The following is a 27,371-nucleotide window of genomic DNA, read 5'->3' as shown; positions in this document are numbered from 1 at the left end:
GTTCCTTCACAATGTCTAAATTCTTTATCCATTTTAAAAGTCTAAGCTCCTGGCTGGCTCAGTCAGTACAGCACGCCAACTCTTGATCTTGGGGTGTGGAGTTCGAGCCCCATGTTGGAGTAGGGTTCACTTTAAAAAAGTCCAAGCTGAAAATCATAGATCGTTCATTTTGATTATTGTGAATGAAGGTCCCTTGCCTTCTAACCATAATTTTCCTCACTTTTAGAGTTCATTAGTGAGCATATGTATGATAACTATGCTGTATGGCTAACTTAAATGTACAATTTTTTCACACTCAACTGACTTTTTAACTGTCAAACTACCCGTCCCAATCATATGTAAAAGGGGCTTTTGTTTAAATTCCCGCTAAAATTATGGTGAGAAACCACTGGCACGGGACAACAGGAGGAGTCAGTGCTAGAAAGTGCACTCCTCTCTTAACTCTGAGCAGGGGGGAGACTGCTGGGAGCTGGATTTTTTTTTTTTTTTTTTTGGAGAGGGTGCTTTTGGGCATTTATTTTCAAAAAAATAACTTTTGTTTCCTCAGAAAGGCAACTTTGTAATTTCTCTGTTTTTCCATCCAAGGCGAAACAAAGAATAGTCCCTTGGCCTCCACTCACCTGGAACAGATCAAATGACATCACAATTCCATCCCTTGATGGCAATGCAGCAGTTGTCCTGAAAGTAAAAGACATGTCCAAACCCACCATGTCCCAGCCCTCCATTCTATACAATTAACCCAGAGCCAGGACAGGGAGCTGGATGGCCTGTTGCTGTGTTCCATTCATACGGACAAAAATGTAAAGATGTATTCCTATGTAAGCAATCATGATAACATGAAAACTTTACATAAATTTGGAAGACGTGAAATACACACTTTACAAATTGATTCTTTATACTTTTGAAATGGATTTACAACAGTATTACTTTACACAAGTTCCTACTTTATACAGTATTTTGTTTAGGCAGCTTTTCAGTAACATTTCTATTACAAGTTAGTTACACATGGAACCTCTCAGAAAGTTGGGAAGCCTGAGGAGCTACATGCAAAGGGCTGATGACAGGGGCAAAAGGTGTGAGGCCATCGCTCTGGTGCCCAAATAGGAGCTGAGAAAGGACTCCGACTCTCATATGGAGCTAACTCAAGGCACTGGGATCTTCACTGTTTTCCTCAGCTCTTCTTCCCAACAGGTAAACTTTCATCAGAAGAGGACTGTGTTTTCTACATCAATATGGCAAAGAAAGGCCTCTTAATACAGGTTGACACCTATCATAGACTAGCAGAGTCAGATACTGAATGGTGATGGGTAATGACTCGAAGTATCTGTCGTTCAATTCTCTCCTGTTACAGGTATATAATAGCATCTATAATCCATTCCAGTCTGTGCTATATAGCAAGAAATCTAGGCAGGACTAAGCCCAGAACACCCAGGAGCACAAAATATCACTCAGTGCCTGATCCAAGCCAGAGGCAGGTCTTAATACAGTGCCAAATACCCAGCAAGATTATGAAAAAGCAGAAGAGGGAGAAACCCATTACAAAAGGGCCTTCAGAGTTCAACAAAACGTACAATGCAACACCAAGTTTTACCCTTTCCCGGTAGGCCTCCACTTTGTTCTCACGGTTATCCTGCATAAATACCCGAAGGGTCATGTTAATTTTAACAGCAAATTAAGTGAATCCCAGATATTTCTGTCAAAACGAAGACCTAAAGTCTCAAGATCTTTGTATAGCATTTTTTGAAGTTCTGTATGGCAGAACGAAGCACGGAAATGCAGGCTTTTACCAACCTCCACCACCATGGACAGCATCTCTGGCTTTAGGATAACCTTGAAATAGAAGAAAGAAGTTCCACCTCCCAGGATGCTGAAATGAAATTGTGAAAGAAGTCTAACTCCTTTACAGCTAGTCTAAATTACACAACCTTTCTCAGTCTAGAGCCTACATAAGAAACAAGCCCTTTCTTGAGTCCACATAAGAAATCCTCTAGTCTGATTTGGAAGAAGGAAAAACAAAAACACAAGAGCCACCGGCATGAGGCAGGGGCACTCATCCGCCCTCTGGCGCTGAGTTCACTAGACCCTTTCCCTTCCCGGCTCAGACTCCGGCTGACGGTCCTTCCTTCTCACACCTCATGTAGCTGCAGGACTACGGAGATGAAGCATCAGTTTCTCTGTGTTTTCTCCTCTTTCTCCAGGTGCAGAACTTTCTCTAGGACACAGGCCAGCTTCACAGCTAACACCCCGTTAACAAATTTTTAGATAACACCACTCTGCAGTCGTTCTGGGTACTTAACAGTGGGCAGGTGACAGCTCTCTCCAACTTCAGTATCATCGTATGTGAAAACATCAGAGGCTCTCTCCTGGGAGAGGGGGAGTAAATACACACATGCTTGCCCTCCCCCCCCCCCCGACTCGGAGAGGCAGAGAAGCTACCTCACCGGGAATGCTGTCGTCAGGGACTGTGGACAACCCATACGTGAGGAAGAAAAACGAGGAGGGGGCACAGGAGGTACATACCAGATGGGCAAAAGCTCTCTAAAGGCAAAGGCTTTATTTTAACTGCAGTGTATCCTTTTAGCTTATATTCTCAATGGAATTGGGACAGCTGGCATCCTGTCCCAGTGTCAGGGGTTCTAAGAATTCGGATACTTAAAAAAGGCCAAAGCACGATTATTCCAGATTGTCCTCTGGAGACTCTTCTTCTCGTTTGGCCCCAGAACCCTCAACAGACAAGGACAGACATCACAACAACTGTGGGAAAACTGCAGACAATCACAAGTCATTCTTAAAGAGATTTAATTATTTGAATTGCATCAAAGGGGATATAGTACATTTAAATCTCTGCTACATCACAAACTGCTGTTTTTGTTTTCTTTTATTAAAGACCCACTAGTTCTACCCATCTCCTGGTTTATGGCTATAGAATGGGGGTGGTGGTGGTGGTGGATAAGTATTACCAACAGAAGATGAAAACCCAAGCAAGAGTCTGTTCTGTTCACCAGAAGGCCTTCTTCACTGCAGAAGAGAGCCTTTTAAAAAAGAAAGGAGGAGAAAGACTGTGGAATATGGACAGCCAGTAACAACAGCTAGAGTCAGAGACAGGGAAAGAAGTGTCGGAGGCAGAACCTGCATGTTTACAAGCTGTCCCTCGACCCACACTTTCCCAGCCCTCCACAAGGACCATCTTCCTTAGATTTCCTTTTGATATCTTAACCCTAAACCAGGTTTTCCTGTCAATTCCAATATAACGAAGACATCATTCCCACAAGGAGGACTGAACTGAGGATTGGAATGATTTGCCACCATTCTGAAAAGCTTACTGAAAAGCATCATGGCTTTAAAGACAAGTTCTATTCCTTGAAGACTAGGTGGGGTTCTTTATTAGGAGAGACGGGAGGCATATGGCCCACCAAACAGAACAGGATACAGAAGAACCGTCCACCGCTGCTGTAGCCTAGCTGGGCAGAGGCAAAAGCAAGCAACCCCCCTCTTGCTCTTTCAAGCCCACAAAGTAGAGGGGCGTAAGAAGCTGTAGTCTAATGGCTCTAAATAACCAGCATTTAGTGTTAAATTAGGACCAAGGATTTATTCCACAATATAAACTGCCAACATTTGATACAAGCTACCAAAAAAATAGTAGGAGAGGAAGGAAGGGGCAGGGGAAAAGCCAAAATACAGCTGTGGCAATTACTTACAGAGCAGTCTCTTTTCTACATCACTAGTTCATCAGTGACACTAGAAACTAGACATTTGTGTTCTGTACATCAACCAAATGCTAAAGCACCAACACACTGTTTGGAAGTTTGTTTTGTTTTGTTTTAATTCCAGCCACTGAAACCAACATAGAAGTTATTGCTTTGATAAATAAACCTAGTCTACCAGGAAAAAGAAAAGTGGATAAAGAAACAAACAAAAACCCCAAAAGTGAAAAACTTAAGTTCCCCAATATGGTAACAGAGTAAACAAGAGAGAAATTCCTCAAATGAGGATTTACTGGAATCTCTGGAGCCCTTCTGGGCACTGGAACTGAGTTGACTCTTAAGCCGGTAAATCCCAGACAGAGGTAAGACTTTAATGCTGTACATGAAAAGGTGAAAGCTCCAATGCCTTCCAAATTGCTGGAAACCCCTGCAAAAAAACCAGTCAGCATTTCACACCTCAACAACCACAAACAGCTCTTAAGGAAAAAAATACAAAAAGTGTCAAAAAATTTTTTAGTTGTTTTTTCTTTTTTTCAAAGAGTTCTGGAAAAATGATCCCGTAAGGAATAGAAATAGCACCGTTTACAGGCTGGTCTGAATACCAGTCCTGTAGCTTTGCTGAGAAATTGAAGAAATCTTCTTGGTTGGAGTCCTGAATTACATTAAGTGGTTGGGGGTGGGGGGTGTTTGTGTTTGTGTTTTTTATTTTCGGCTTGGTGCGTCCTTCACAGTACAGCGCACACAGATGTAGTCTTCTTTCTCTGCCATCTCTGGAGAAACACCAACACAGACCTGGTGAAACCACTGATTGCAGCTGCCATCACACTGGACCCAGTCCACCTGGTTACAAAGAGCAGGGAGACGGGGTTTTCAGAGGAAAAAATGTGATTCGAAATTGGGCAGGCCAGCCTCAAGATATTCAGGCCGTTTGCCACCAACGGCCACCGTCCCACCAGTGGGACCTCCGGCACAACAGCTATGCCACATGAGTGTAGCTGGCCCACCAGCCAAAGCAACCAAGTCAAAGCCATTCTTCAAGTCGTGACTGCTTTGGGGTTAAGACAGCGCCGCCCTGTGATAAGTAAGCAAAAGGGCATTACATCAGCATCCCTCCCACCTTCTTAGCGCCGGGAGGTGAAAGCTGGAAGAGCAGGAAAAGGAAAAAGGGAAGAATAAGAGTTTCTTCAAGAAAAGGGAGAAGACCCAGGAACGATGTAAGAGCAGAGATATCAGTGGGGAAGGGCTGAGCAATCCATTCAGATCAGCTCAAAGCAGATAAGCAGGAGAGAAAGACCCAGCGAGATGAGGTGTAGCTTACAGGGTTTCTGAGTTAAGGGAAAGCACGTCCTCTATGGCCCAAACCTCACTGACCTCATCTCCTTCTGGCTGCAGGCAGCTCACAGCTGGGCAGATGGCATCTTCATCCTCAGAGTCCTCCTGCTCGGAATAGGATGTGTCTGAGGGCAGGGAATGAGTTTCGGCAGAACGGACTAACTCATAGCTACGCTCTCTCTCTAACTTGAAACTGTTCATGTCCTTGGAGTGGCTCAGTTTGATTTTCTTCTTTTTGGGGGTCCGCATTTTTTTAACTCGATCCCATCGGTCACTGGAGAGGCCTTCTCTTTCCAGGCGTCTCTTCAGTTTTCTCTCAAGACTGTTGATTCCGTCTCGCTTCCCGCGGCAGCACTCATTCTGGGTGGAAGATAGGCAAATTCAATTTTAGCCGACCGTCTGCCTGTTACTCAAACTAGTGAAGTATTAGCTGTATGAGAAACCAGATGATCTCTCATCAACATTAAAAAAAAGCCTGCAGGGGCGCCTGGGTGGCTCAGTGGGTTAAAGCCGCTGCCTTCGGCTCGGGTCATGATCCCAGCGTCCTGGGATCGAGCCCCGCATCGGGCTCTCTGCTCAGCGGGGAGCCTGCTTGCTCCCTTCTCTCTCTGACTGCCTCTCTGCCTACTTGTGATCTGTCTGTCAAATAAATAAATAAAATCTTTAAAAAAAAAAATAAATAAATAAATAAAAAAAAGCCTGCAACCCGGGGCACCTCGCTGGCTCAGTCAGGGAAGAGCACTCAACTCAATCTCGGGGTGAGTTCGAGCCCCACATCAGGTGTAGAGAAGACTTACTAAAACAAAAAACAAAACAAAAACGAAAACAAAAAAACCCCAAAAAACCCAAACCCGCATCCTAACACCCCTGCCACCACGTCCCCTCACATCCCACAGGACAACCTGTTTGGGTTTAGCTAACTTAACTGCTAGTGCTATCAAAAGAAAGAGTAGAAAAAGGAAATGTTAAAGACATGATTAGCTTTCAAATTAGCAGCAGAAGATGGGGAGATGCCTACATTCTTCTCTTCGCCAACTACAGGAGTAAAAGACTACCATGTAGTTCCTACCTAGGTGTGTATGCTTGTACTCTTACCTACGGACTTCTAAGGAACCGTGCTAATACGTTCCTTCTTTAAGGACATACATCCTGACCCCTTAAAGAAATAAAGTGCCTTAACTGAATGTCATCAATAATGGTGCTACACTACTATTTGGTATCATAATGAAAAATAAAATTCTAGGGGCGCCTGGGTGGCTCAGTTGGTTGAGCGTCTGACTCTTGTTTTAGACTCAGGTCATGATCTCAGAGTCGTGAGATCGAGCTCCACGTCAGACTCCGATGCTCAGTGGGGAGTCTGCTCTCCCTCTCCCTCTACATTCTCTCTCTCAAGTAAATAAATAAATCTTTTTTAAATTTAAAAATATATTAAAAAAAAGAATTCTAAATGATAGTTGATGATGAGATTCTTCTCCCTACCCTGACTACATTCTCATCAGGAGTTCTGAATGTTATAGGTCAGCTAACTCACTAACGTAAGAGTAGCAGCATATTTAAGCTAAGACATAGGACATACATGGTATCTATCGTATCTATCCCCTTCAAGTAAGTCAGCACTCAAAACGGGCACCCTCAGTCTGATGACCCAGTCCTCACACCAGCTGTCCTGTTAGGGTTAGAGCAGTTAAAACATTTGTTAAACATTAACTCCAAGATATTCTTTAAGTTTTGAAAGCTTTATACCAAAAGCCTTCCCAGCTATAATTATATTTTCATCTCTACAGTCTTTCTCTTACAGAAAAAAAATTCTACTTCTAGCTATTATCATATGGAAATGATGAAAAGCACCATGCTCAAAGGAAAAAAAAAATTCACAGTCACTTAAAAAACAGCACCAAACTCCAGGATGTGAGGCCAGAGTGATGCCTAGCACCCTTCTGCTTATCACAGCCTTAGGAAATGAGGTTTCCTAAGAATACAGAATACAGAATTCTGTATTCTAATTCTAATTTCCTAAGAATACAGAATACAGAATTCTGTTTCCTAAGAAAACAGAATAGTGAACTAATTAGATGGGATGACACTAAACATCATGCCCCTCAAGCCAGGCTGTATTCCCCAGCTGCCCGGTGGACACTCACCTTCTCACTGCTGGGTCTAGCGGGTGAGCTTCGATCAGTTTGCGGAGCAGGGGCTGGCTTTGCAAGTAAAGTCTGGTAAAGTTCCTGAATTTCAGGAAGGGATACCTGGAGCAACTGGGCTTCCATCAACAGTTCATTCACTTCTGGACTAACACCTGTCAAAGACCACACCAAAGCGTAATGATGACAAATGGAGGGTGTTTCACATGGACGTGGACATGCAAGCAAAGCAGGACTAGCCGTCAAACCACTGCCACTCTCTCCTTGAGAAATTATATTCAGTTGAAGTCAGGTTCACATGATGTGTTTAAAGCCATAATATAGTAAGAGCCCAAACAAGATTTTCTCAGGCTTCTGATTACTGGGGAAGTTCTAATTCTACAATGAATCCCTTCTTCACTCTCAATTACTGCTAACATGGAAGAGGCCATATATCTGCCTGGATAGCTTCTGCCTTCAACAGAAAGCAGGGAACAGGGCAAGATGTGGGCAGTCTGGGTGAACTGAGTAGCTCCAACCCCATTACCGAACAAATACTACTAGGGCCTGACTAAGGGTCAGAACTCCCGTTGTGGCTCCAGGCAGAACTCCTGGGGCAGCCATGTACACACAAGCACAGCAGATCCCTGAACAACAGAGTCAGGGGAGCTGCGTCCCTGCACAGCTGAAAATCCATGTTACTTTCAATTCCCCAAAACTTCATGCTAACAGCCTACTGTTGACTGGAAGCCTTACCAATAAAGGTGATTGGCACATTTTGTATATTTATGTATTATATACTATTTCCAGAATAAAGTAAGCTGAGGAGAAAAGACTGTTCAGAAAATCACAAGGAAGAGAAAATATATATTTACAGTCATGTATTTATTGAGAAAAATCTGTGTTTAAGTGGACCTGTGTTGTTCAAGAGTCAACATAGGAAAAAAAGGAGGTAGGTTTCAAGTGCAGATTATGTCTAAGATCCCAACAGAACCCATGACTTGGCATCTGACTGAAATGACTGGTATTTAAATGTCAGTTGGCACGGGATTAACCCTTTCGTCCCTGAAACCAATGTGTTAAAGCCTTTCTCTGTTTTGCATTTATGAACCTTCAAGCATGATCATTCTCCTACCTTGCAAATACATAGTAACCCATATCCGAATCTGAAGATAAAGTCTTTTTATGGACCTGAACAAAACCCTACTGCAAGATTACTTGTTCTTACCCAGCCCTCCCCCCTCCTCCTCATCATAAATACAAACCATGGAGGGGGATACAACTTCGGCCAGTGGAGAAGGGAGAGTGTACATATGAGGCTTTGTTGTCCCAGTCATCAGGCAAGGAGAAGGATGTTGTGCCAGTAGGCTGAGACACCTAATGGAAGGAAAACATTTTATAGAAAGGCTTTTTCAGGATTAAAAATTCTCCTACTAGTCCAGGGAATGTAGTCTGGGTTATCAAGCAGGCAAACAGGAAAGAAGGACTTCAATTCCCAACTGAAAGAAGTCTCCAATTATTTTAGATCAGGCTAAATCAACTCATATCCAACAAGCCTTTAGTCTTCCTGGTTTTACCTGGACTGATTCCACAGAGATCAAGACCACCATTGAGAAATAAGGCATCTTCTTTGCATGAGAACAGATCATACAGCCTTGTATTCCCTATATAATTCTCCTAACAAAGGCTGTAACACAATGAACACAGACATGTGCCCCTTTGAGCAAATCGAGTGAGGAACTGCCAGATCTCATGCATGTCTACCTTCTTCCCTTCGTCAGTGTTTATTAAAAAGTGCTAGGAGAAACACTCCTTTGACTATGAACTAGTAAATAAGTTAAAAGAGTTATGTCCTCTCCTTTTATCAATAAAAGTAAACTTCTACCCTATCTTATGTAAAGAACATACATGTTTCCCCTGTAGGCTACCCAAATGACTACAACTCACCCTATGCAACAAGAATTTAATTCATCATTTGCTAAGTGCTAGGCACTGCCTGTATTTCACAAGCCTGGAAAGAAATGTAAAAGAAAACAAGGAAACATATATGATAGAAATTAATTTGTCTTTTATCTTTGGTCGGCTGAACAATTTAACTCATAATTCACTGTCTGTGTTAGTATAGCACAAGCAAGCTATGAGATCTCAGCTAGAAAAATCTGTACGAAATCTGAAAATCAGGTCAAACTCGTAAGATGACTGAATACAGCCCTCCTGACTCTACTTTTCTGCTATTTCACATTCTTTTCCTACAGCCACCTTCTATGGAAGAAGACAAAACACTCTGCCCACCCCAGTGATGGTCAGGAGAATCTGGCTTTTATAGCAGAAAGATCACGGCTGGTATGAAACCCACTGCCTTTCCTCTGAAGCAACACAGTACTCAGACACTTCAAAACCTACTCCTTCCTCAAGGGGCAGTAAGAGACACAAGGCAGAAAGTACCTTTCCCTCTAGTCACTGACTAACACGAGAGGAAGCAGGGGGAAGAAAACAGTCAAGCAAAAATTCCAAAAATTCATGTACGTTAAGTATATATCCCACAGAATGGGAAAACGTAGATAGCTACGTTATCTATGAAAAGGTGAAAACTGCTCTCCAGAAGCAGACTGCCTGAGCGACATCTTCCCAGTGCCGGGAGCAGAGGAAACGAAAACAACACGGCAGGGACACGGAGCCCTCGAAGTGGAGAGCTGCGCAGTCAGCACTGGTACCAGTCAAGCCATCGCCAGGAGCAGCAGCCGTCCCAGAGCAAAGGTGCAGGCTAAAGGGACAGAGCTCGGCAGATCCCAGGAACTGGCAGAGACAAGTCCAGACTCACCTTATTTGTCTCGGCCACCTGTCCCGCTGAGGCCTGCCATCTGCTATACCACAGTCCAGAGCCCACTCGATCCTGCACAGACTTGAGGTTCCCTGATGAGAGCAGCTGCTGGGCTCTGTGCTGCCAGTTCACCGTTCTTTCGATCATGTATCGAAGTGCATCTCCCTCAGGAAGGCGAACGCGGATACGCTGCAGGGAGGCCAGCAGGGGCAGAATTTTCTCTAATGGAGGCTTCTCTGACCTCCGACAATGGGGACAAAGCCAGATTCGGGGGCCTTGTGAAATACTGGGTACCGCCACACAGCTCGTGTGGAAAGCATCCCTGCAGAGTTCACACTGGATCATGGGGGCAGCTGGGGCCTTCTGACACAGGCAGACTCTCAGCTCCACATCTTGGACAGGTGACAGCAGCTTCCCTTCATTGGCTAGTCTGAGAGACTGCAAGGCTTCCATTTCCCTTAGGCGAGCTTCCCCAAGTGTTGCCATCTAAAAAGGAGTTACAATCAAGGACAACGTCAGAGAGAATTTAGCCCTCTCCTATACCCCAGGTCCCAGAGTAGATATTGATTTACGTTTGAATCCTGGCTCCATCTCACTGAGCTGAGTGAGTGGCCCTGGGCAGCACGTTCCACTGCAGCTCAATGTTCACGTGTATAAAATGGGGTTCACAGCGGAGCCCACCTCCCAGGGATGCAGGGATGATTGTGGGGCGGCCGCTGTGCCTGGCACACAGTGAACAATGTGAGCAATGACTGAGCACACACTACTACTTAAAGTCTAACTTCCTTGCACATTTATTTCTCTTAAAAGAAGCAGGCTTCTCACACAACTGCATGCTCTAATTCCCGGGGTTCTCCACGTTTCCGTAGCTCCATTAGCTCCTGTTCTTTTAGAGAGGCACTTTGGGTAGAAAAGTCTCTAAAGCAGCCACTACATGACTGGTAGTTTACGCCTCCTATGATCTTTAACATTGAGGCCTTTGTGTGTGCTGAACACAGCCATTGTAGATAATGAACCTGGATACCTCATGAAATAATTAAATAGAGAGCACTTTATCAGACTTTACTTACACATGTGTGCACATGCACATGTCCATGCTAGAAAATAAGCTCATTGGGGCACAGACAAAAGCAAGTTGCTTTGGTGCAGTGTGTGGCAGGTCTATTCAAACTGGAAAATCTTTCCTCCCTATTAATACAGGAGCCATGTCCCAGAACAGTGGGGAGCTCAGTTAACCTGTTAAGTGACTTGAAAATAACTCATAAACAGAAGCAACTTCACAGTAAAAAGCTGAGGTGACACTGAGCATATTCCTGAACGATATTTACAAGATGTCCATAATTAGAACCTTTATATGAATGGACTAAGCACCTACTATATAAGCTATCCAATACATAAACAGGTCTAGGCATTACAGATTTATCCATTATGCACCATGAAGTAAAAGCTATTTAAATGTGATAAACTTAAATCACTGGTTACGTCAAGAGTTAGCTGCTACCACCTTGAACTTAATACCCAGTTTCCCCTATAAAAGGCTGGACCACCGTAGTCCTCCTCCAGCACTTCATTGATACAGAAATATAGATAAATGGAGGGGAAAGTGTAGACTTTTAAAACTGAGCTCTCCCCTCTAGAAACAGAAGCTAAAGGCTGTGGGAACCATTCCTTTCCCCAATTCTATTCCCAAATCCTTAAAATGTTAACCTGTCACAGTTAAAACCATTCCCAGTTATCAAACCCACCCACCATCAGACCCATTATGATTCACCAGATGAGGTGCCCTGAGTCGTAAGGCCAGAATGAACTCTCCATTATATTTTTGGAACGGAAAAAAAAAAGTATGAATGATTAGGAAGAAACAAAAAGATCTAGAAGTAAATTAAGTAACAAACCTTTGGCATATTTTTAAAAAATCCACTGTTTCTGTAGACAAAAACAACGTACAGGCAATATATACATGGGTTATGTGATAAGAAGGTGCCTTCCTAGAACTCACAAATGGAGAGCCGACAGCTTGTCTTTTTTTTTTTTTAAGATTTTTTTATTTATTTGACAGAGATCACAAGTAGGCAGAGAGGCAGGCAGAGAGAGAGAGGAGGAAACAGGCTTCCTGCTGAGCAGAGAGCCCGATGTGGGGCTCGATCCCAGGACCCTGAGATCATGACCTGAGCCGAAGGCAGAGGCTTTAACCCACTGAGCCACCCAGGCGCCCCAACAGCTTGTCTTTCAGAGTTCTACTATGAAGTCAACAAGTAATGTCTGAGTTCTTAAGCCACGGCTTCATATACTAGATGGGCAGAGACTAGACTCTGAAAGATAGAGCATGCAAAGTTCAAGAAAATGGCTTTACAAAAACAGACCACAGAAATAACAGTGGAAAGCAGCACCTTAAAAAAACCAGAATGAGTGTGGCTGTCTGGGTGGCTCAGTGGGTGAAGCAGCTGCCTTTGGCTCAAGTTGTGATCTCAGGGTCCTGGGATTGAGCCCTGCATTGGGCTCTCTGCTCAGCGGGGAGCCTACATCCCCCCCCCCTTCTCTGCCTGCCTCTCTGCCTAGCTGTGATCTCTCTCTGTCAAATAAATAAATAAAATCTTAAAAAACAAACAAAACAAACAAACACAGAATGATGCTCAAGCAGCAGAATCTGATTAGAATCTGACTCAATATACAAATATGCCTTAAGGAAATCTGTGTCAAAATACATAAATCAAGGCAATCCCATGTCAATCACCAGAGAAGTCAGACAGCTACAAAGGAATGGACTGGGAAGAAGATGACCAGAGACTGAACTCATTTAGTCCAGGCCTTGGAGCTGGAAGAGTGGGGAACACTTTGTGCCACTTAAAGCACCCAGACGGGACTACATCCAACTAAAAGCTTCCGTACAACAAAGGAAACCAACAGAATTAAAAGCTGACCTACAGAACAGAAGAAAATACTGGCAAAGCACATATTGATAAGGGATTAATATCCAAAATACATAAAGAACACATACAACTTAATAGTAGAAAACATAGGCAGAGGATAGGAGTATTTCTCCAAAGAAGACAAACAAAGAGGACACAGGTACATGAAAAGGTGGTCAACCATGAAATTGCAAATCAGCACCACAATGCAAGATCATTTCACACCTAGCAGAATGGCTATTATAAAAAATGCCAAGAAGTAACACATGTTGGTGAGAATGTGGAAAAAAGGGAACCCTGATGCACTGTTGGTAGGAACGTAAATCAGTGCAGCCATCCTGGAAAAACGATATGGAGGCTCCTCAAAAAATTAAAAATGGAACTACCAAATGATCCAGGAAATCCACTTCTGGGTATTTCTCTGAAGAAAAGAAAAAAACTAACTTAAAAGTTAGTTTTAACTAACCTGCAACCCCCATGTTCACTTCAACATTATTTCTAGTAGCCAAGACATGGAAGCAACTTAAGTGTCCATCAGTGGATAAATGGATAAAGAGGTGGTATACAGAGGTGCCTGGGGGGCTCAGTGGGTTAAGCCTCTACCTTCGGATCAGGTCATGATCCCAGGGTCCTGGGATCGAGCCCTGCATCGGGCTCTCTGCTCAGCGGGGAGTCTGCTTCCCCCCACCTCTCTGCCTGCCACTCTGCCTACTTGTAATCTCTGTCAAATAAATAACTAAAATCTTAAAAAAAAATGTGGTGTATATATATATACAATGGACTATTATTCAGCCATTTAAAAAAAAAAAAAAGGAAATCTTGCCACTTGCAACAATACAGATGGAATGTAATTGCGTTAGGCTAAGTGAAATAAGTCAAAGACAAACACAGTATGAATAGAGGAAAAAAAAAAAACAAAAAACAAAAAAAACAAAAAACCAAACCCACAGATATAGAGAACAAATTGGTGGCGGCCAGGGGAAGGGAGTGGGCTAACTAGGTAAAGGCAGTCTAAAGGTACAAATTTCCTGTTATAAAAGAAGTTCTGAGGATATAAGGTATAGCATGCTGACTACAGATAATACTGTACTATACTGTAACTCGGACATTGCTAAGAGAGTAGATTTTTTTTTTAAGATTTTTAAATCTTTAAGATGTAAATTTTTTTATTTTTTATTTTTTTAATTTTTAAATCTTTAAGAGTGCACAAGTAGGCAAAGTGCCAGGGAGAGACAGACAGAGAAGCAGGCTCCCTGCTGAGCAGTGAGCCAGATGCAGGGCTCAACCCCAAGACGCTGGGATCATGACCTGAGCTGAAGGCAGCACTTAACCGACTGAGTCACCCAGGCACCCCAAGAGAATAATAGATCTTTAGATTTTTTTTTTTTAGATTTTATTTATTTATTTGACAGACAGAGATCACAAGTAGGCAGAGAGGCAGACAGAGAGAGAGAGGAAGGGAAGCAGGCTTCCTGCTGAGCAGAGAGCCCGATGCAGGGCTCGATCCCAGGACCCTGGGATAATGACCTGAGCTGAAGGCGAGAGGCTTTAACCCACTGAGCCACCAGGTGCCCCAAGAATAGATCTTTAAAGTTCTCATCATTAAAAAAGAAAAAGTCTGTAACTATGTACACCTGAAACTAACAATGTTATATGCCAATTATAGCTCCATAAAAGGAAAAAAAAAACAAAAAACAAAAAACTAAGCATCCAAATCACCTATCTTCTTTTGTCCTAATACTATGGCTCACTAAACATGAGCTAGACTCTGCTTCAGCTCCTTATGATGATATCATCTTTGAATCAACAGTGCTTACTAAATGCAGTCTGACGCAAAGGTATCCAATATACTTTTCTTTTTTAAGCTATGTGTTTGCGTATTTATTTATTTTTACTTAGTAAGCTCTACACCCCAACATGGGGCTTGAACTCACATTCACATTTGACAATTTTCAGAAAGTCTTTCTGGTAAAATGGAGTACTTTTAAGGTTATCCTTTTACATGCCTTACCAATACCCCTGTGAACAAGAAAGGGTTAGAAATCATCCTCCCTAGGCGACAGAAAAAGAAGAAAAAGCCCACTACATACAGCTGAAGCAGTCTCCTTGCTTTCACTTAAAGCTCTCTCCAGGTCACTCAGACTCTCTAGTTTGGTGCTTTTCTTCTTTCCACTTGGTGAGGGCTCCTTGAACTTTCTCTGCTTCCTCTTCAATCCCCAAAGGCCAATGTCACATCGAGGACACAGCACCTAACATGGGGCAAAGCACAACAGTAAGATGGTTTCAGATTAAGCCTTAGGAATAAGCCCCACAATAAAAGCCTAAGCAGTGGTTAGGATGGAAACTTCTTATCTAACATTTCCTCTGTCACAGGCCGCCCTAAAGTCAGAAAACTCTCCTCTACAGAGGGAGGGCCGAGGAGGGAGGGAATGAATTTCACAAAAAAGACTGACTTTGATTATAGATCGGATGAAACAGTAGTAAATTCAACATGATATTTACCAATTCTAGTCATAATGTACCACCAGTATCAGCTACAAAATACACAACAAGTGCAACTCCAGCACTTCATGAGCGGTGGATGAGACCATTTACCAGGCTTATTAAATGCAAATGGTGCAGCATGGCCAAGGTTAGAAGTCCAATTTCAACCCAGATTGAGGAACTTCAATGAGAAAAATGTTCTTTAGACACTGAATGCTATCCCTAAGTATATCCAGATGACATTTAAAGGTTATTTCACTGGAAGTTTAGAAGAATCTCCCTGGCTCTATTGAAAAAATAACTCCCAGCATGTAGACCAGTCAGTGATGCCACCTTTGTAAGGGAAGGGACTGCATGTTCTATAAGCTACGAGATCAAAGGTCTTGTAGGTGGGCTGGTTGCAAACTTACCTCTAAGAGAGAATACGGAGAATTCTCAGTCAAGAATGTATTAGCAGCACATTCTTTCCAAGCCTGAACCTCAGCTACTAGTAATTCCAGTCTTGGTAAAGAATTCAGATGTACCGGGATAGATCGGCCTCGGGTAACAAGTTCTATGAGTGTGTCTAATACTGGCACACGTCCTCCAACCTAATGAGTCAAGAAAAATTGTAGCAACTTAGAAAAAAGAATACTTCTCTGCAAAGTGGGAAAAGCACAATTCAGAGTAGACCTACTCCATGATTTCAACATGTTAATTTCATAGAGATGGACAAAATTTGCCAGCTGACCAATGGCAGTGGGGGTGTGGGTGACATGTGTTCCTTCACTTAATACTTTACAAGAACCTAGTTTGTACTAGTCGCCAAGGATACAACTATGAACATGACATACGCTGTCATCTCTTGTTGACTTTTTTTTTTTAATTTAAGATTTTATTTATTTTACAGACTGAGATCACAAGCAGGCAGAGTGACAGGCAGAGGGAGAGAGGAGGAAGCAGGCTCCCTGCGGAGCAGAGAGCCCGATGTGGGGCTCGAGCCCAGGACCCCAGCATCATGGCCCAAGCCAAAGGCAGAGGCTTTAACCCACTGAGCCACCCAGGCATCCCTCTTGTTGACTTTTAATGCCCTTCTAAATTCAATTATCATCTTGAGCCCTACAGATAGCCCGAAAAAAATTCAAGAGAAATGCAGATTTGCAATGACTCAAAAGGTTTTCACACAGACTTATGTTGATAAAGGCAATAATATTTTACTCCAATCTACCCAATGACGAAGCAGCTCAGTATAAATTATTCAGAAAACTAAAAGAAGGCAAAAAGTCCCATGGTTCTCAAATGTTCGTATGCATTAAGAATCAACCGGGGGGCGCCTGGGTGGCTCAGTGGGTTAAAGCCTCTGCCTTCGGCTCAGGTCATGATCTCAGGGTCCTGAAATCGAGCCCCGCGTCGGGCTCTCTGCTCAGCGGGGAGCCTGCTTCCTCCTCTCTCTCTGCCTGCCTCTCTGCCTCTCTGCCTACTTGTGATCTCTCTCTGTCAAATAAATAAAATCTTTTAAAAAAAAAAAAAGAATCAACCGGAAGCTTGTTTAAGTAAGTTTCCTGGATCCAATCCGCAGATATTCTGATTCAGGTCACCAGCGAAGAGCCCATGAATTTGCATTTCTTTTTTTTTTTTTTTGAATTTGCATTTCTTAACATGTTTCCAGATGATGCTGATGCTCTTGATACTGAGACCACATTTAAGATTTTATTTATTAATCTGAGTAAGTGAGTGAGCACGAGCAGGGAGAGGGGCAGAGTAAGAGGGTCAGAGAGAAGCAGATTCCCCACCGAGCAGGAAGCCCGATGTGGGGCTCTATCCTAGGATCCCGGGATCATGACCTGAGCCAAAGGTAGATGCTTAACTGACTGAGCCATCCAGGCACCCCTTGGGACCACCATGAGAGTGAGAGACCCAAACAGGAGAAGAATAAAAACATGAGATTGGGGGTAGGGAGCACTGGTGTGCTTGTTCTAATACAATGGTAAATTCTAGCTTCACTAAGTAGTCATCCAAATATGTCTCCTGACGTGATGCAATACAAAGTATACAGTATCACCTGATTATTCTAAGTAAAAAATATTTAACTTCAACCCATCAACTCTTTGAAACTAATTTCCAGTTAGAGGAAATACCAAAGCTAGAACACACCATAAAGAAATAACGAGACAAATGCAGAAGGCAGAACTCACCACAGGGTGACTATTCTAAACAGTGACATGAAAGAAAGAAGGCTCGAGAAGAAAACACCATGAGACTCAAAGAAACTTAAAGCCATATGTCAGTTAGGTGTAACATGTGGTGGTAGATGAGATAAACAACCAGAAGGGACATTTTTGGGAAAACTGAACACAGACTAGGAACTTGCTGTTTCATTGCTTTTGATATTTATTCTTACAGTCTGGAACTGTAAGGGCATAAATGTTCTGTTAGACACTTAAAAGAGGTGACTCACAAATTACATGCTATCTTTAGTATTTAAATTAGAAATAAATGGAGGGGTGCCTGGGTGGCTCAGTGGGTTAAGCCTCTGCCTTCGGCTCAGATCATGATCCCAGGACCCTGGGATCAAGCCCCGCATCGGGTTCTCTGCTCAGCAGGGAGCCTGCTTCCCTTCCTCTCTCTCTGCCTGCCTCTCTGCCTACTTGTGATCTCTGTCTGTCAAATAAATAAATAAAATCTTAACAATAAATAATAAATAAATAAAATAATAAATAAATAAATAAATGCTGTTCATCACGTCTCTCCGTTAGTCCTTAAGTACATGGTACAATTAAAGGCCAGGCTGTTATTTTAGGAATGGAGCAAGACTTGCTTTTTGTCCTTGTGGGCACTATGGAAAACACAGTACTAAGTAGTATATACATTACAAAATATAAACAGAGGTAGCCTTCTGAGAAGTATGTCCTCCTCCTGATTCCACATGCTCATCTCTCCTTACTGCAATGACCTCACCCTGCCTCTCTGGTTGCCACCAATTGTAAGTAAAAAGGGGGACCGCGACTAAACGTAATCAACAATAGCTCCATCATTAACAAGAGCTTGCATCTAAGACTCCCAATAAGGAAGTTTATGTACACAGTACACAAATTTTTTTCCTTTGGCTAGCTGGGGTCACCCCTTAATTAGCTAATAATATCTATCAAACAATAACGTCTTCTCTCTTCCCTTTCAACTAGAATAGATGATCAGATGTTTTGTTGCAAACATCTGGCTAAAACTGTCTGGTTTGGCATTTCTTGTTAGCAAAATTTATCAATTAGCACTACTTAAAATTAGACAAATATTCAGAAAACCAGGTAGTATTTTTTATTTTTAGAATCCAATGGCTTCAACAAAACAGAACTCGAGACTCAGAATGAGATAAATATTTAAAAACCTAGCCTATTGAAGAATGCAAAGATCTTTTTTCCTCAATAGGTCTGTAAGACTGACCTATGACAATTACAAAGACAAAAGCAAGACACTATCCACTAACCACTTTTCAAAAGAAGCGATCCAACTGCAACTGGGTAAATCACAGAATGCATTCTGTCTGTATCTTAATAATACTACAAGTGAATTTAACTCTTTTCTAAAGTACAGGCAAGTCATTAAGTATGACATCTAGCACGTACACTTAGCGCTAATTACTCTGGAACTTGTTAAGTTTCATTTCTTTTGTGGGGTGGGGAGGCACTGTTCTTTAAGTCACTACTTAGTGAGGGGTGCCGGGGTGGCTCAGTTGGTTAAGTGACTGCCTTCAGCTCCGGTCATGATCCTGGAGTCCCCAGGATCGAGTCCTGCATCAGGCTCCTTACTGAGCAGGGAGTCTGCTTCTCCCTCTGACCCTCCCCTCATCTCATGCCCCCTTCTCATGCGCTCTCTCATCTGCTCTCTCATGCACACCCCTCTCATTCTCTCTCTCACAAATAAAATCTTAAAAAGAAAAAAAGTCCCTACTTGGTGAAAAATTCCAGGCCTTGTGGCTTACTTTCGCCTTGTAATCATATAACCAGGCTCACTAAATCTGCTACTTTTGTCTATACTCTAAGTTGTTAACAAGCCAACAAGAGACAACTGTACTCAAAGATCAGAAACTACCTTTCTCCCACTTCCATTTTTAGCTTTTTCTTCGAACCTTAACCAAGTACTTAAGTTTGTTAAGAAGATCCCAAGCTCCCAGAAAAAGTTGGTTGAATTATCTAAACTTTATTTAAGCCAACTGTTCAGGACAATAGGTGGGTAAGTACGTCTATGTAAGGCTGAATAAAAAAAAAATTATTAATCTGGGCAACTGAAAACAATCTGTATGGTGAGATTCAACACAGTACCTTTTAAAATTTTTTAATTATTACTCTTCAAAAATGCACCTATACATTCAAGACTTTTTTTTTTTTTTTTTTTTAATTTGAGGGAGTGAGAAAGAGAGCACAAGCAGGGTACGTGGCAGGCAGAGGGAGAAGCAGACACTCTGCTGAGCAGGGAGCCCAATGTGGGGCTCGATCCTAGAACCCTGGGATCATGACCTGAGCTGAAGGCAGACACTCAACCACTGAGCCACCTAGGCATCCCAAGACATTTTTTTCTTACACCAACCTGCAGGGTCTCCACATCCTGAAGCCAGTCCCTGGCTCTCTGCACCGAGTCTTTGAGAGCTGCACCATTTGGCAGATATGCGGGGATCTCCTCAATCTCCTTAACTGCCGTAGCAAGGCTGTTCAATGAATGCCGAGGTCTAAAATATGAAATATAAGAACTATTTAACATTTTATATTGTGGTTCATTTTTCTTTTTCTTTCTTTTTTTTTTTTGTGGTTCGTTTTTCTTAAGGTTTACAAAAGAAACTAGAAAAGCTATTTCAAAAGAAATTCAGGATAGCAAATAATTTTTTTTCAAATGTCAGTAACTACTAGATATCAAACTAACGAGTTTCAAATGTCTGCATAAAACTTTAGGGCATCAAAGATAAAGGAAATAACCAATATACAGCATTTAAGTTCTACCTATTCCTGAATTTATGCTGCTATAACCACAAACTTCTCATTTGCAGAAGGTAACTTAATGATAATTTAGTGTGTTGAATTACATACACTGTTAAGATTCATACAGTTTCACTAAGGAAATTTAAATTCTCTAGAGTATCAACATACCAAAAGCATAATATCAAAAAATGTGCTCTCTACTCAATGACCACTATTTTAGGATTACAGAAGAATGTCTGTAACCGTGCATTTTTTTGGTACTTTATGTCGTCAGTTGGACCAGTGAAGATCTGTCAGACAGAAAGCAAAACTAGGGAGGGCCTGATCTTTCTCTCAGATGGTTTACCTGAATCTAATAAAATCTCTCTAATACAGGTAAGATGTCCCGAATTACTATCCAACAGCAAAAAAGTACATTCCTACTCTTGTAGGAATGGCATGATCGATCTTCATTTTACAGAACAGTGCCAGCAAGTAAATGTCTTCAATTCAAACATTTCAAGACTCCTTGGGAACTTACTAGCTGTGGGTTTAAACAGTTTGCTACTTATTTGTAAAATTTTTTCTTCTCTTGAGGATGGATGGTATCATCGGGGTCCAAAGAAATTTCAAACAACTCTAGGAAAGGCAATTCCCCTTTGAACCATTCATTAAAGTAAGAAAAAAATTAATATTCTTTTACTTGAGTTCCAAAGCAGCCCCAAACATCTCAGATATTTCTACATGTATTCTACACCTATGTCTGCAGCTTCTGAACGCTGGTGTGCTCTACTGCTCTAAGATGGGACGCATTACCCAACCTTCCCCTAGAGAAAGAGGTTAGTTTGCTTTTTTTACCTGGCCTTGAGAAGACTCTTGGCTTTGTCATCCCAGTGCTCTGACACTGTGAGCAGTTCCTGAAGCCGGGCCATTGCTTTCTCCACTGCTGAATATGGGGCCAGACCCACCCCTAGGTCTATGAGACGTCTCATATCATCTAATGTAAGGGAGCTGGGGTCTAAGCAAGCTTGCTGCACCTCTTCTAGCCAACGGGCCTGCTCCAGGCGGATACGCATCTCAGCAAGCTGTGGAAGTTCAACGTCAAATTCAAAGCTGACATCCAGCAAGTCTTGCAGCTCTGCAGCACTGGGCATTTCCTCAGACAGCAATTTCTGGCTGTGCTGTTGAAAATCTTCTACACGATTCAAGAGATCCTAAAAAAACACCGGTTGTTTTATCAAAATAGCAATTTTAGTAATTGGATTCTTTCGTACTTAGAATCTTCATATCATATTAAATGGACTCTTCCATCTCATAGGATTTTAGCAATAGTACAGGTAAATTAGAGAATATATAAGCCAAATGACAACTGAAAGAAGTGACTATAACAGACATTTTACCTACTGCAAAGAGTAGCAGATGGTTACTTTTAAGGTAAAAATTTCCAACTTTACCTCTCCTTTGTAAGCCTGTTACAATCTCTTTAAACACACACACAAAACACTCAGCAGGTTATTAAAAACATCTGCAAATAGGGTGCCTGGGTGGCTCAGTTGGTTGAGCCTTCAGCTCAGGTCATGATCCCTTGGCCCCAGGATCGAGCTGCACAGCCCCCAGATCTAGTACCGCATCTGGCTCCCTGATCAACAGGGAGTCTGCTTTTCTCTCTGACCCTCCCCACCCTCTCATGTTCTCTCACTCTCTCTCTCATTCTCTCTCTCAAATAACTAAAATCTTAAAAAAAAAAAAAAACTGCAAATAAATGTACAAATTAACCACCCAAGATGACTCAATCATGTCAGTTGAATTGATTTACAAAACAGAGGATAACGAAAGTACTTCCCCACACATCTTTAAGAGTTACCTTTAGCAAAGGTGTTTGACTGAGGACACATGGAAGCGCATACAGCTGTGTCACAAATTGTCGGAGCTCATTCACTGTCAACTGATTTTGGGATTTTCCACCACCAGATCGGTATCTATAAAGACAAAGGCCCAAGAAGCCATGAGAACACGATACATTCATCATTCTCAGATTCAGTGTCACAGGAATACAGGATGGAAGGAAAAACTAGTTACAATAAGTTTCCAAGTTTAGCCACCAAAGAGTCCAAACTCAAGCAGAAGTATATACCTAGTCTGTCTTTTGCCATTAAGCAGCTGCTGTGCGACAGAAGCACACTTCTCTGCATCCTGTGTGACTAAGCGAAGGTGACGCAAAAGATCATTGTCTGGGAATTTCTTCATTTCAGATTCTTCAATTAAAGCCTTAAAGCTGACAAGACCTAGGAATAAAGAAAAGGTCATTTTTTTTTCTGTGATTATTGTTTATTACAAGTGATATGAAATACAGGAGGAAAGTTTGTCATTTAATTTTTATTTTTTGGTTAAGGGTGGGGTGTTTTTATTTATTCTTAAAAAGTTATTTATTTATTTATTTATTTGTTCCCCCAACACTATTAATTTTATATATTTTTAAATAAACATATGATGTATTATTAGCCCCAGGGGTACAGGTCTGTGAACCGCCAGGTTTACACACTTCACAGCACTCACCATAGCACATACCCTCCCCGATGTCCATAACCCCACCACCCTCTCCCTATCCCCCTCCTCCCAGCCCCCCTCAGTTTGTTTTGTGACATTAAGAGTCTCTTATGGTTTGTCTCCCTCCCGATCCCATCTTGTTTCACTTATTCTTTTCCAACCCCTCGAGCCCCCAACTTGCATCTCCACTTCCTCATATCGGGGAGATCATATGATAGTTGTCTTTCTCCAAATGACTTATTTCGCTAAGCGTAATACCCTCGAGTTCCATCCACGTTGTCGCAAATATCAAGATTTCATTTCTTTTGATGGCTGCAGAGTATTCCATTGTATATATACACACCACATCTTCTTTATCCATTCATCTGTTGATGGACATCTAGGTTCTTTCCATAGTTTGGCTATTGTGGACACTGCTGGTATAAACATTTGGGTGCACGTGCCCCTTTGGACCACTACATTTGTATTTTTAGGGTAAATACCCAGTAGTGCAATTGGTGGGTCATAAGGTAGCTCTATTTTCAACTTTTTGAGGAATCTCCATGCTGTTTTCCAGAGTGGTTGCACCAGCTTGCATTCCCACCAACAGCATGGGAGGGTTCCCCTTTATCCGCATCCTCGCCAGCATCTGTCATTTCCTAACTTGTTAATTTTAGCCATTCTGACCAGGGTGAGGTGGTATCTCATTGTGGTTTTGATTTGTATTTCCCTGATGACGAGTGATGTGGAGCACTTTTTCATGTGTCTGTTGGCCATCTGGATGTCTTCTTTGCAGAAATGTCTGTTCATGTCCTCTGCCCATTTCTTGATTGGATTATTTGTTCTTTGGGTGTTGAGTTTGATAAGCTCTTTATAGACTTTGGATACTAGCCCTTTATCTGATATGTCGTTTGCAAATATCTTCTCTCATTCTGTCAGTTGTCTTTTGGTTTTGTTAACTGTTTCCTTTGCTGTGCAAAAGCTTTTGATCCTGATGAAGTCCCAACAGTTCATTTTTGCCCTTGCTTCCCTTGCCTTTGGCGATGTTCCTAGGAAGAAGTTGCTGCAGCTGAGGTCGAAGAGGTTGCTGCCTGTGTTCTCGTCAAGGATTTTGATGGATTCCTTTCTCACATTGAGGTCCTTCATCCATTTTGAATCTATTTCCGTGTGTGGTGTAAGGAAAGGGTCCAATTTCATTTTTCTGCATGTGGCTGTCCAATTTTCCCAGCACCATTTGTTGAAGAGGCTGTCTTTTATCCATTGGACATTCTTTCCTGCTTTGTCGAAGATTAGCTGACCACAGAGTTGAGGGTCTATTTCTGGGCTCTCTATTCTGTTCCACTGATTTATGTGTCTGTTTTTGTGCCAGTACTATACCGTCTTGATGATGACAGCTTTGTAATAGAGCTTGAAGGCCAGAATTGTGATGCCACCAACACTGGCTTTCTTTTTCAATATTCCTTTGGCTATTCGAGATCTTTTCTGCTTCCATATAAATTTTAGGATTATTTGTTCCATTTCTTTGAAAAAAAATGGATGGGATTTTGATAGGGATTGCATTAAATGTGTAGATTGCTTTAGGTAGCATAGACATTTTCATAGTATCTGTTCTTCCAATCCATGAGCATGGAACATTTTTCCATTTCTTTGTGTCTTCCTCAATCTCTTTCATGAGTACTTTATAGTTCACTGAGAATAGATTCTTTGCCTCTTTGGTTAGGTTTATTCCTAAGTATCTTATGGTTTTGTAACTGTAATTGGGACTGATTCCTTAATTTCTTTCTCCTGTTTTGTTGTTGGTGTAAATAAATGCAACTGACTTCTTTGCATTGATTTTATATCCTGACACTTTACTGAATTCCTGTACAAGTTCTAGCAGATTTGGAGTGGAGTCTTTTGGGTTTTCCACATATAGTATCATATCATCTGCAAAGAGTGATAGTTTGACGACTTCTTTGCCAATTTGGATGCCTTTAATTTCTTTTTGTTGTCTGATTGCTGAGGCTAGGACTTCTAGTACTATGTTGAATAGCAGTGGTGATAATATACCTCCCTGCCGTATTCCTGACCTTAGCGGAAAAGCTCTCAGTTTTTCTCCATTGAGAATGATATTTGCGGTGGGCTTTTCATAGATGGCTTTGATAATATTGAGGTATGTGCCCTCTATCCCTATACTTTGAAGAGTTTTGATCAGGAACGGATGCTGTACTTTGTCAAATGCTTTTTCAGCATCTATTGAGAGTATCATATGGTTCTTGTTCTTTCGTTTATTAATGTATTGTATCACATTGATTGATTTGCAGATGTAGAACCAACCTTGCAGCCCTGGAATAAATCCCATTTGGTCGTGGTGAATAATCCTTTTAATGTACTGTTGGATCCTACTGGCTAGTATTTTGGTGAGAATTTTTGCATCTGTGTTCATCAAGGATATTGGTCTATAATTCTCTTTTTTGATAGGATCCTTGTCTGGTTTTGGGATCAAGGTGATGCTGGCCTCATAAAATGAGTTTGGAAGTTTTCCTTTCATTTCTATTTTTTGGAACCGTTTCAGGAGAATAGGAATTAATTCTTTAAATGTTTGCTAGAATTCCCCTGGGAAGCCGTCTGGCCCTGGGCTTTTGTTTGGAGATTTTTGATGACTGTTTCAATCTCCTTACTGGTTATGGGTCTGTTTAGGTTTTCTATTTCTTCCTGGTTCAACTGTGGTAGTTTATATGTCTCTAGGAATGCATCCATTTCTTCCAGATTGTCAAATTTGTTGGCGTAGAGTTGCTCATAATATGTTCTTATAATTGTTTGTATTTCTTTGGTGTTGGTTGTGACCTCTCCACTTTCATTCATGATTTTATTTATTTAGGTCCTTTCTCTTTTCTTTTTGATAAGTCTGGCCAGGGGTTTATCAACCTTATTAATTCTTTCAAAGAACCAGCTTCTAGTTTTGTTGATTTGTTCTATTGGTTTTGTTCTATTGTTCTATTTCATTGGATTTCTGCTCTGATCTTTATGATTTCTCTTTTCCTGCTGGGTTTAGGCTTTCTTTGTTGTTCTTTCTCCCGCTCCTTTATAGGTGTAGGATTAGGTTGTGTATTTGAGACCTTTCTTGTTTCTTGAGAAAGGCTTGTATCACTATATATTTTCCTCTCAGGACTGCCTTTGCTGTGTCCCACAGATTTTGAACCATTGTGTTTTCATTATCATTTGTTTCCATGAATTTTTTCTATTCTTTAATTTCCTGGTTGACCCTTCATTCTTTAGAAGGATGCTGTTTAGTCTTCATGTATTTGGGTTCTTTCCAACTTTCCTCTTGTGATTGAATTCTAGCTTCACAGCATTGTGCTCTGAAAATACACAAGGAATGATCCCAGTCTTTTGATACCGGTTGAGACCTGATTTATGACCCAGGATGTGATCTATTCTGGAGAATGTTCCATGTGCACTAGAGAAGAATGTGTATTCTGTTGTTTTGGGATGGAATGTTCTGAATATATCTGTGATGTCCATCTGGTCCAGTGTGTCATTTAAGGCCTTTATTTCCTTATTGATCTTTTGCTTGGATGATCTGTCCATTTCAGTGAGGGGAGTGTTAAAGACCCCTACTATTACTGTATTATTGTTGATGTGTTTCTTTGATTTTGTTATTAATTGGTTTATATAGTTGGCTGCTCCCACGTTAGGGGCATAGATATTTAAAATTGTTAGATCTTCTGGTTGGACAGACCCTTTGAGTATGATATAGTGTCCTTCCTCATCCCTTATTACAGTCTTTGGCTTAAAATCCAATTGATCTGATACAAGGATTGCCACCCCAGCTTTCTTTTGATGTCCATTAGCATGGTAAATTGTTTTCCACCCCCTCACTTTAAATCTGGAGGTGTCTTCGGGTCTAAAGTGAGTTTCTTGTGGGCAGCATACTGATGGGTTTTGTTTTTTTATCCATTCTGATACCCTGTGTCTTTTGATTGGGGCATTTAGCCCATTTACATTCAGGGTAACTATTGAGAGATATGAATTTAGTGCCATTGTATTGCCTGTAAGGTGACTGTTACTGTATATTGTCTCTGTTCCTTTCTGATCTACTACTTTTAGGGTCTCTTCTTTGCTTAGAGGACCCTTTCAATATTTCCTGTAGAGCTGGTTTGGTGTTTGCAAATTCTTTCAGTTTTTGTTTGTCCTGGAAGCTTTTTATCTCTCCTTCTATTTTCAATGATAGCCTAGCTAGATATAATATTCCTGGCTGCATGTTTTTCTTGTTTAGTGCTCTGAATATATCATGCCAGTTCTTTCTGGCCTGCCAGGTCTCTGTGGATAAGTCTGCTGCCAGTCTAATATTGTTACCATTGTATGTTACAGACTTCTTGTCCCAGGCTACTTTCAGGATTTTCTCTTTGTCACTAAGACTTATAAATTTTACTATTAGATGACGGTGTGTGGACCTATTCTTACTGATTTTGAGGGGGTTCTCTGCACCTTCTGGATTTTGATGCTTGTTCCCTTTGCCGTATTAGGGAAATTCTCTCCAATATAACTTCTGCTCCCCTCTCTTTCTT

The 27,371-nt window shown here is 41.6% G+C and overlaps 1 protein-coding gene across 1 annotated transcript in view; it reads right to left on the bottom strand.

Annotated features, from left to right (window-relative positions):
• Positions 1-877: 877 nt before the first annotated feature.
• The window catches only part of KDM5B (lysine demethylase 5B), a 90,058-nt gene continuing 63,564 nt past the window's right edge, over positions 878-27,371 (bottom strand). Inside the window, exons 17-27 of the mRNA XM_080824025.1 lie at positions 22,430-22,580; positions 22,160-22,274; positions 21,154-21,509; positions 19,931-20,069; positions 15,781-15,960; positions 14,977-15,135; positions 9,978-10,463; positions 8,422-8,533; positions 7,178-7,332; positions 5,076-5,396; positions 878-4,544 (exon numbers count right to left, since the gene is read on the bottom strand). Of these exons, the coding sequence (XP_080680151.1) occupies positions 4,407-4,544; positions 5,076-5,396; positions 7,178-7,332; positions 8,422-8,533; positions 9,978-10,463; positions 14,977-15,135; positions 15,781-15,960; positions 19,931-20,069; positions 21,154-21,509; positions 22,160-22,274; positions 22,430-22,580 (2,312 nt within the window). The 3' untranslated portion in view covers positions 878-4,406. The remainder of the gene's footprint in view (positions 4,545-5,075; positions 5,397-7,177; positions 7,333-8,421; positions 8,534-9,977; positions 10,464-14,976; positions 15,136-15,780; positions 15,961-19,930; positions 20,070-21,153; positions 21,510-22,159; positions 22,275-22,429; positions 22,581-27,371) is intronic.

Source organism: Martes martes (genome assembly GCF_963455335.1).
Source record: "Martes martes genome assembly, chromosome: 15".
Taxonomy (NCBI): Eukaryota; Metazoa; Chordata; class Mammalia; order Carnivora; family Mustelidae; genus Martes; species Martes martes.
Note: the sequence above shows the minus strand (reverse complement) of the source record. Positions and strands in the feature narration are given on the sequence as shown.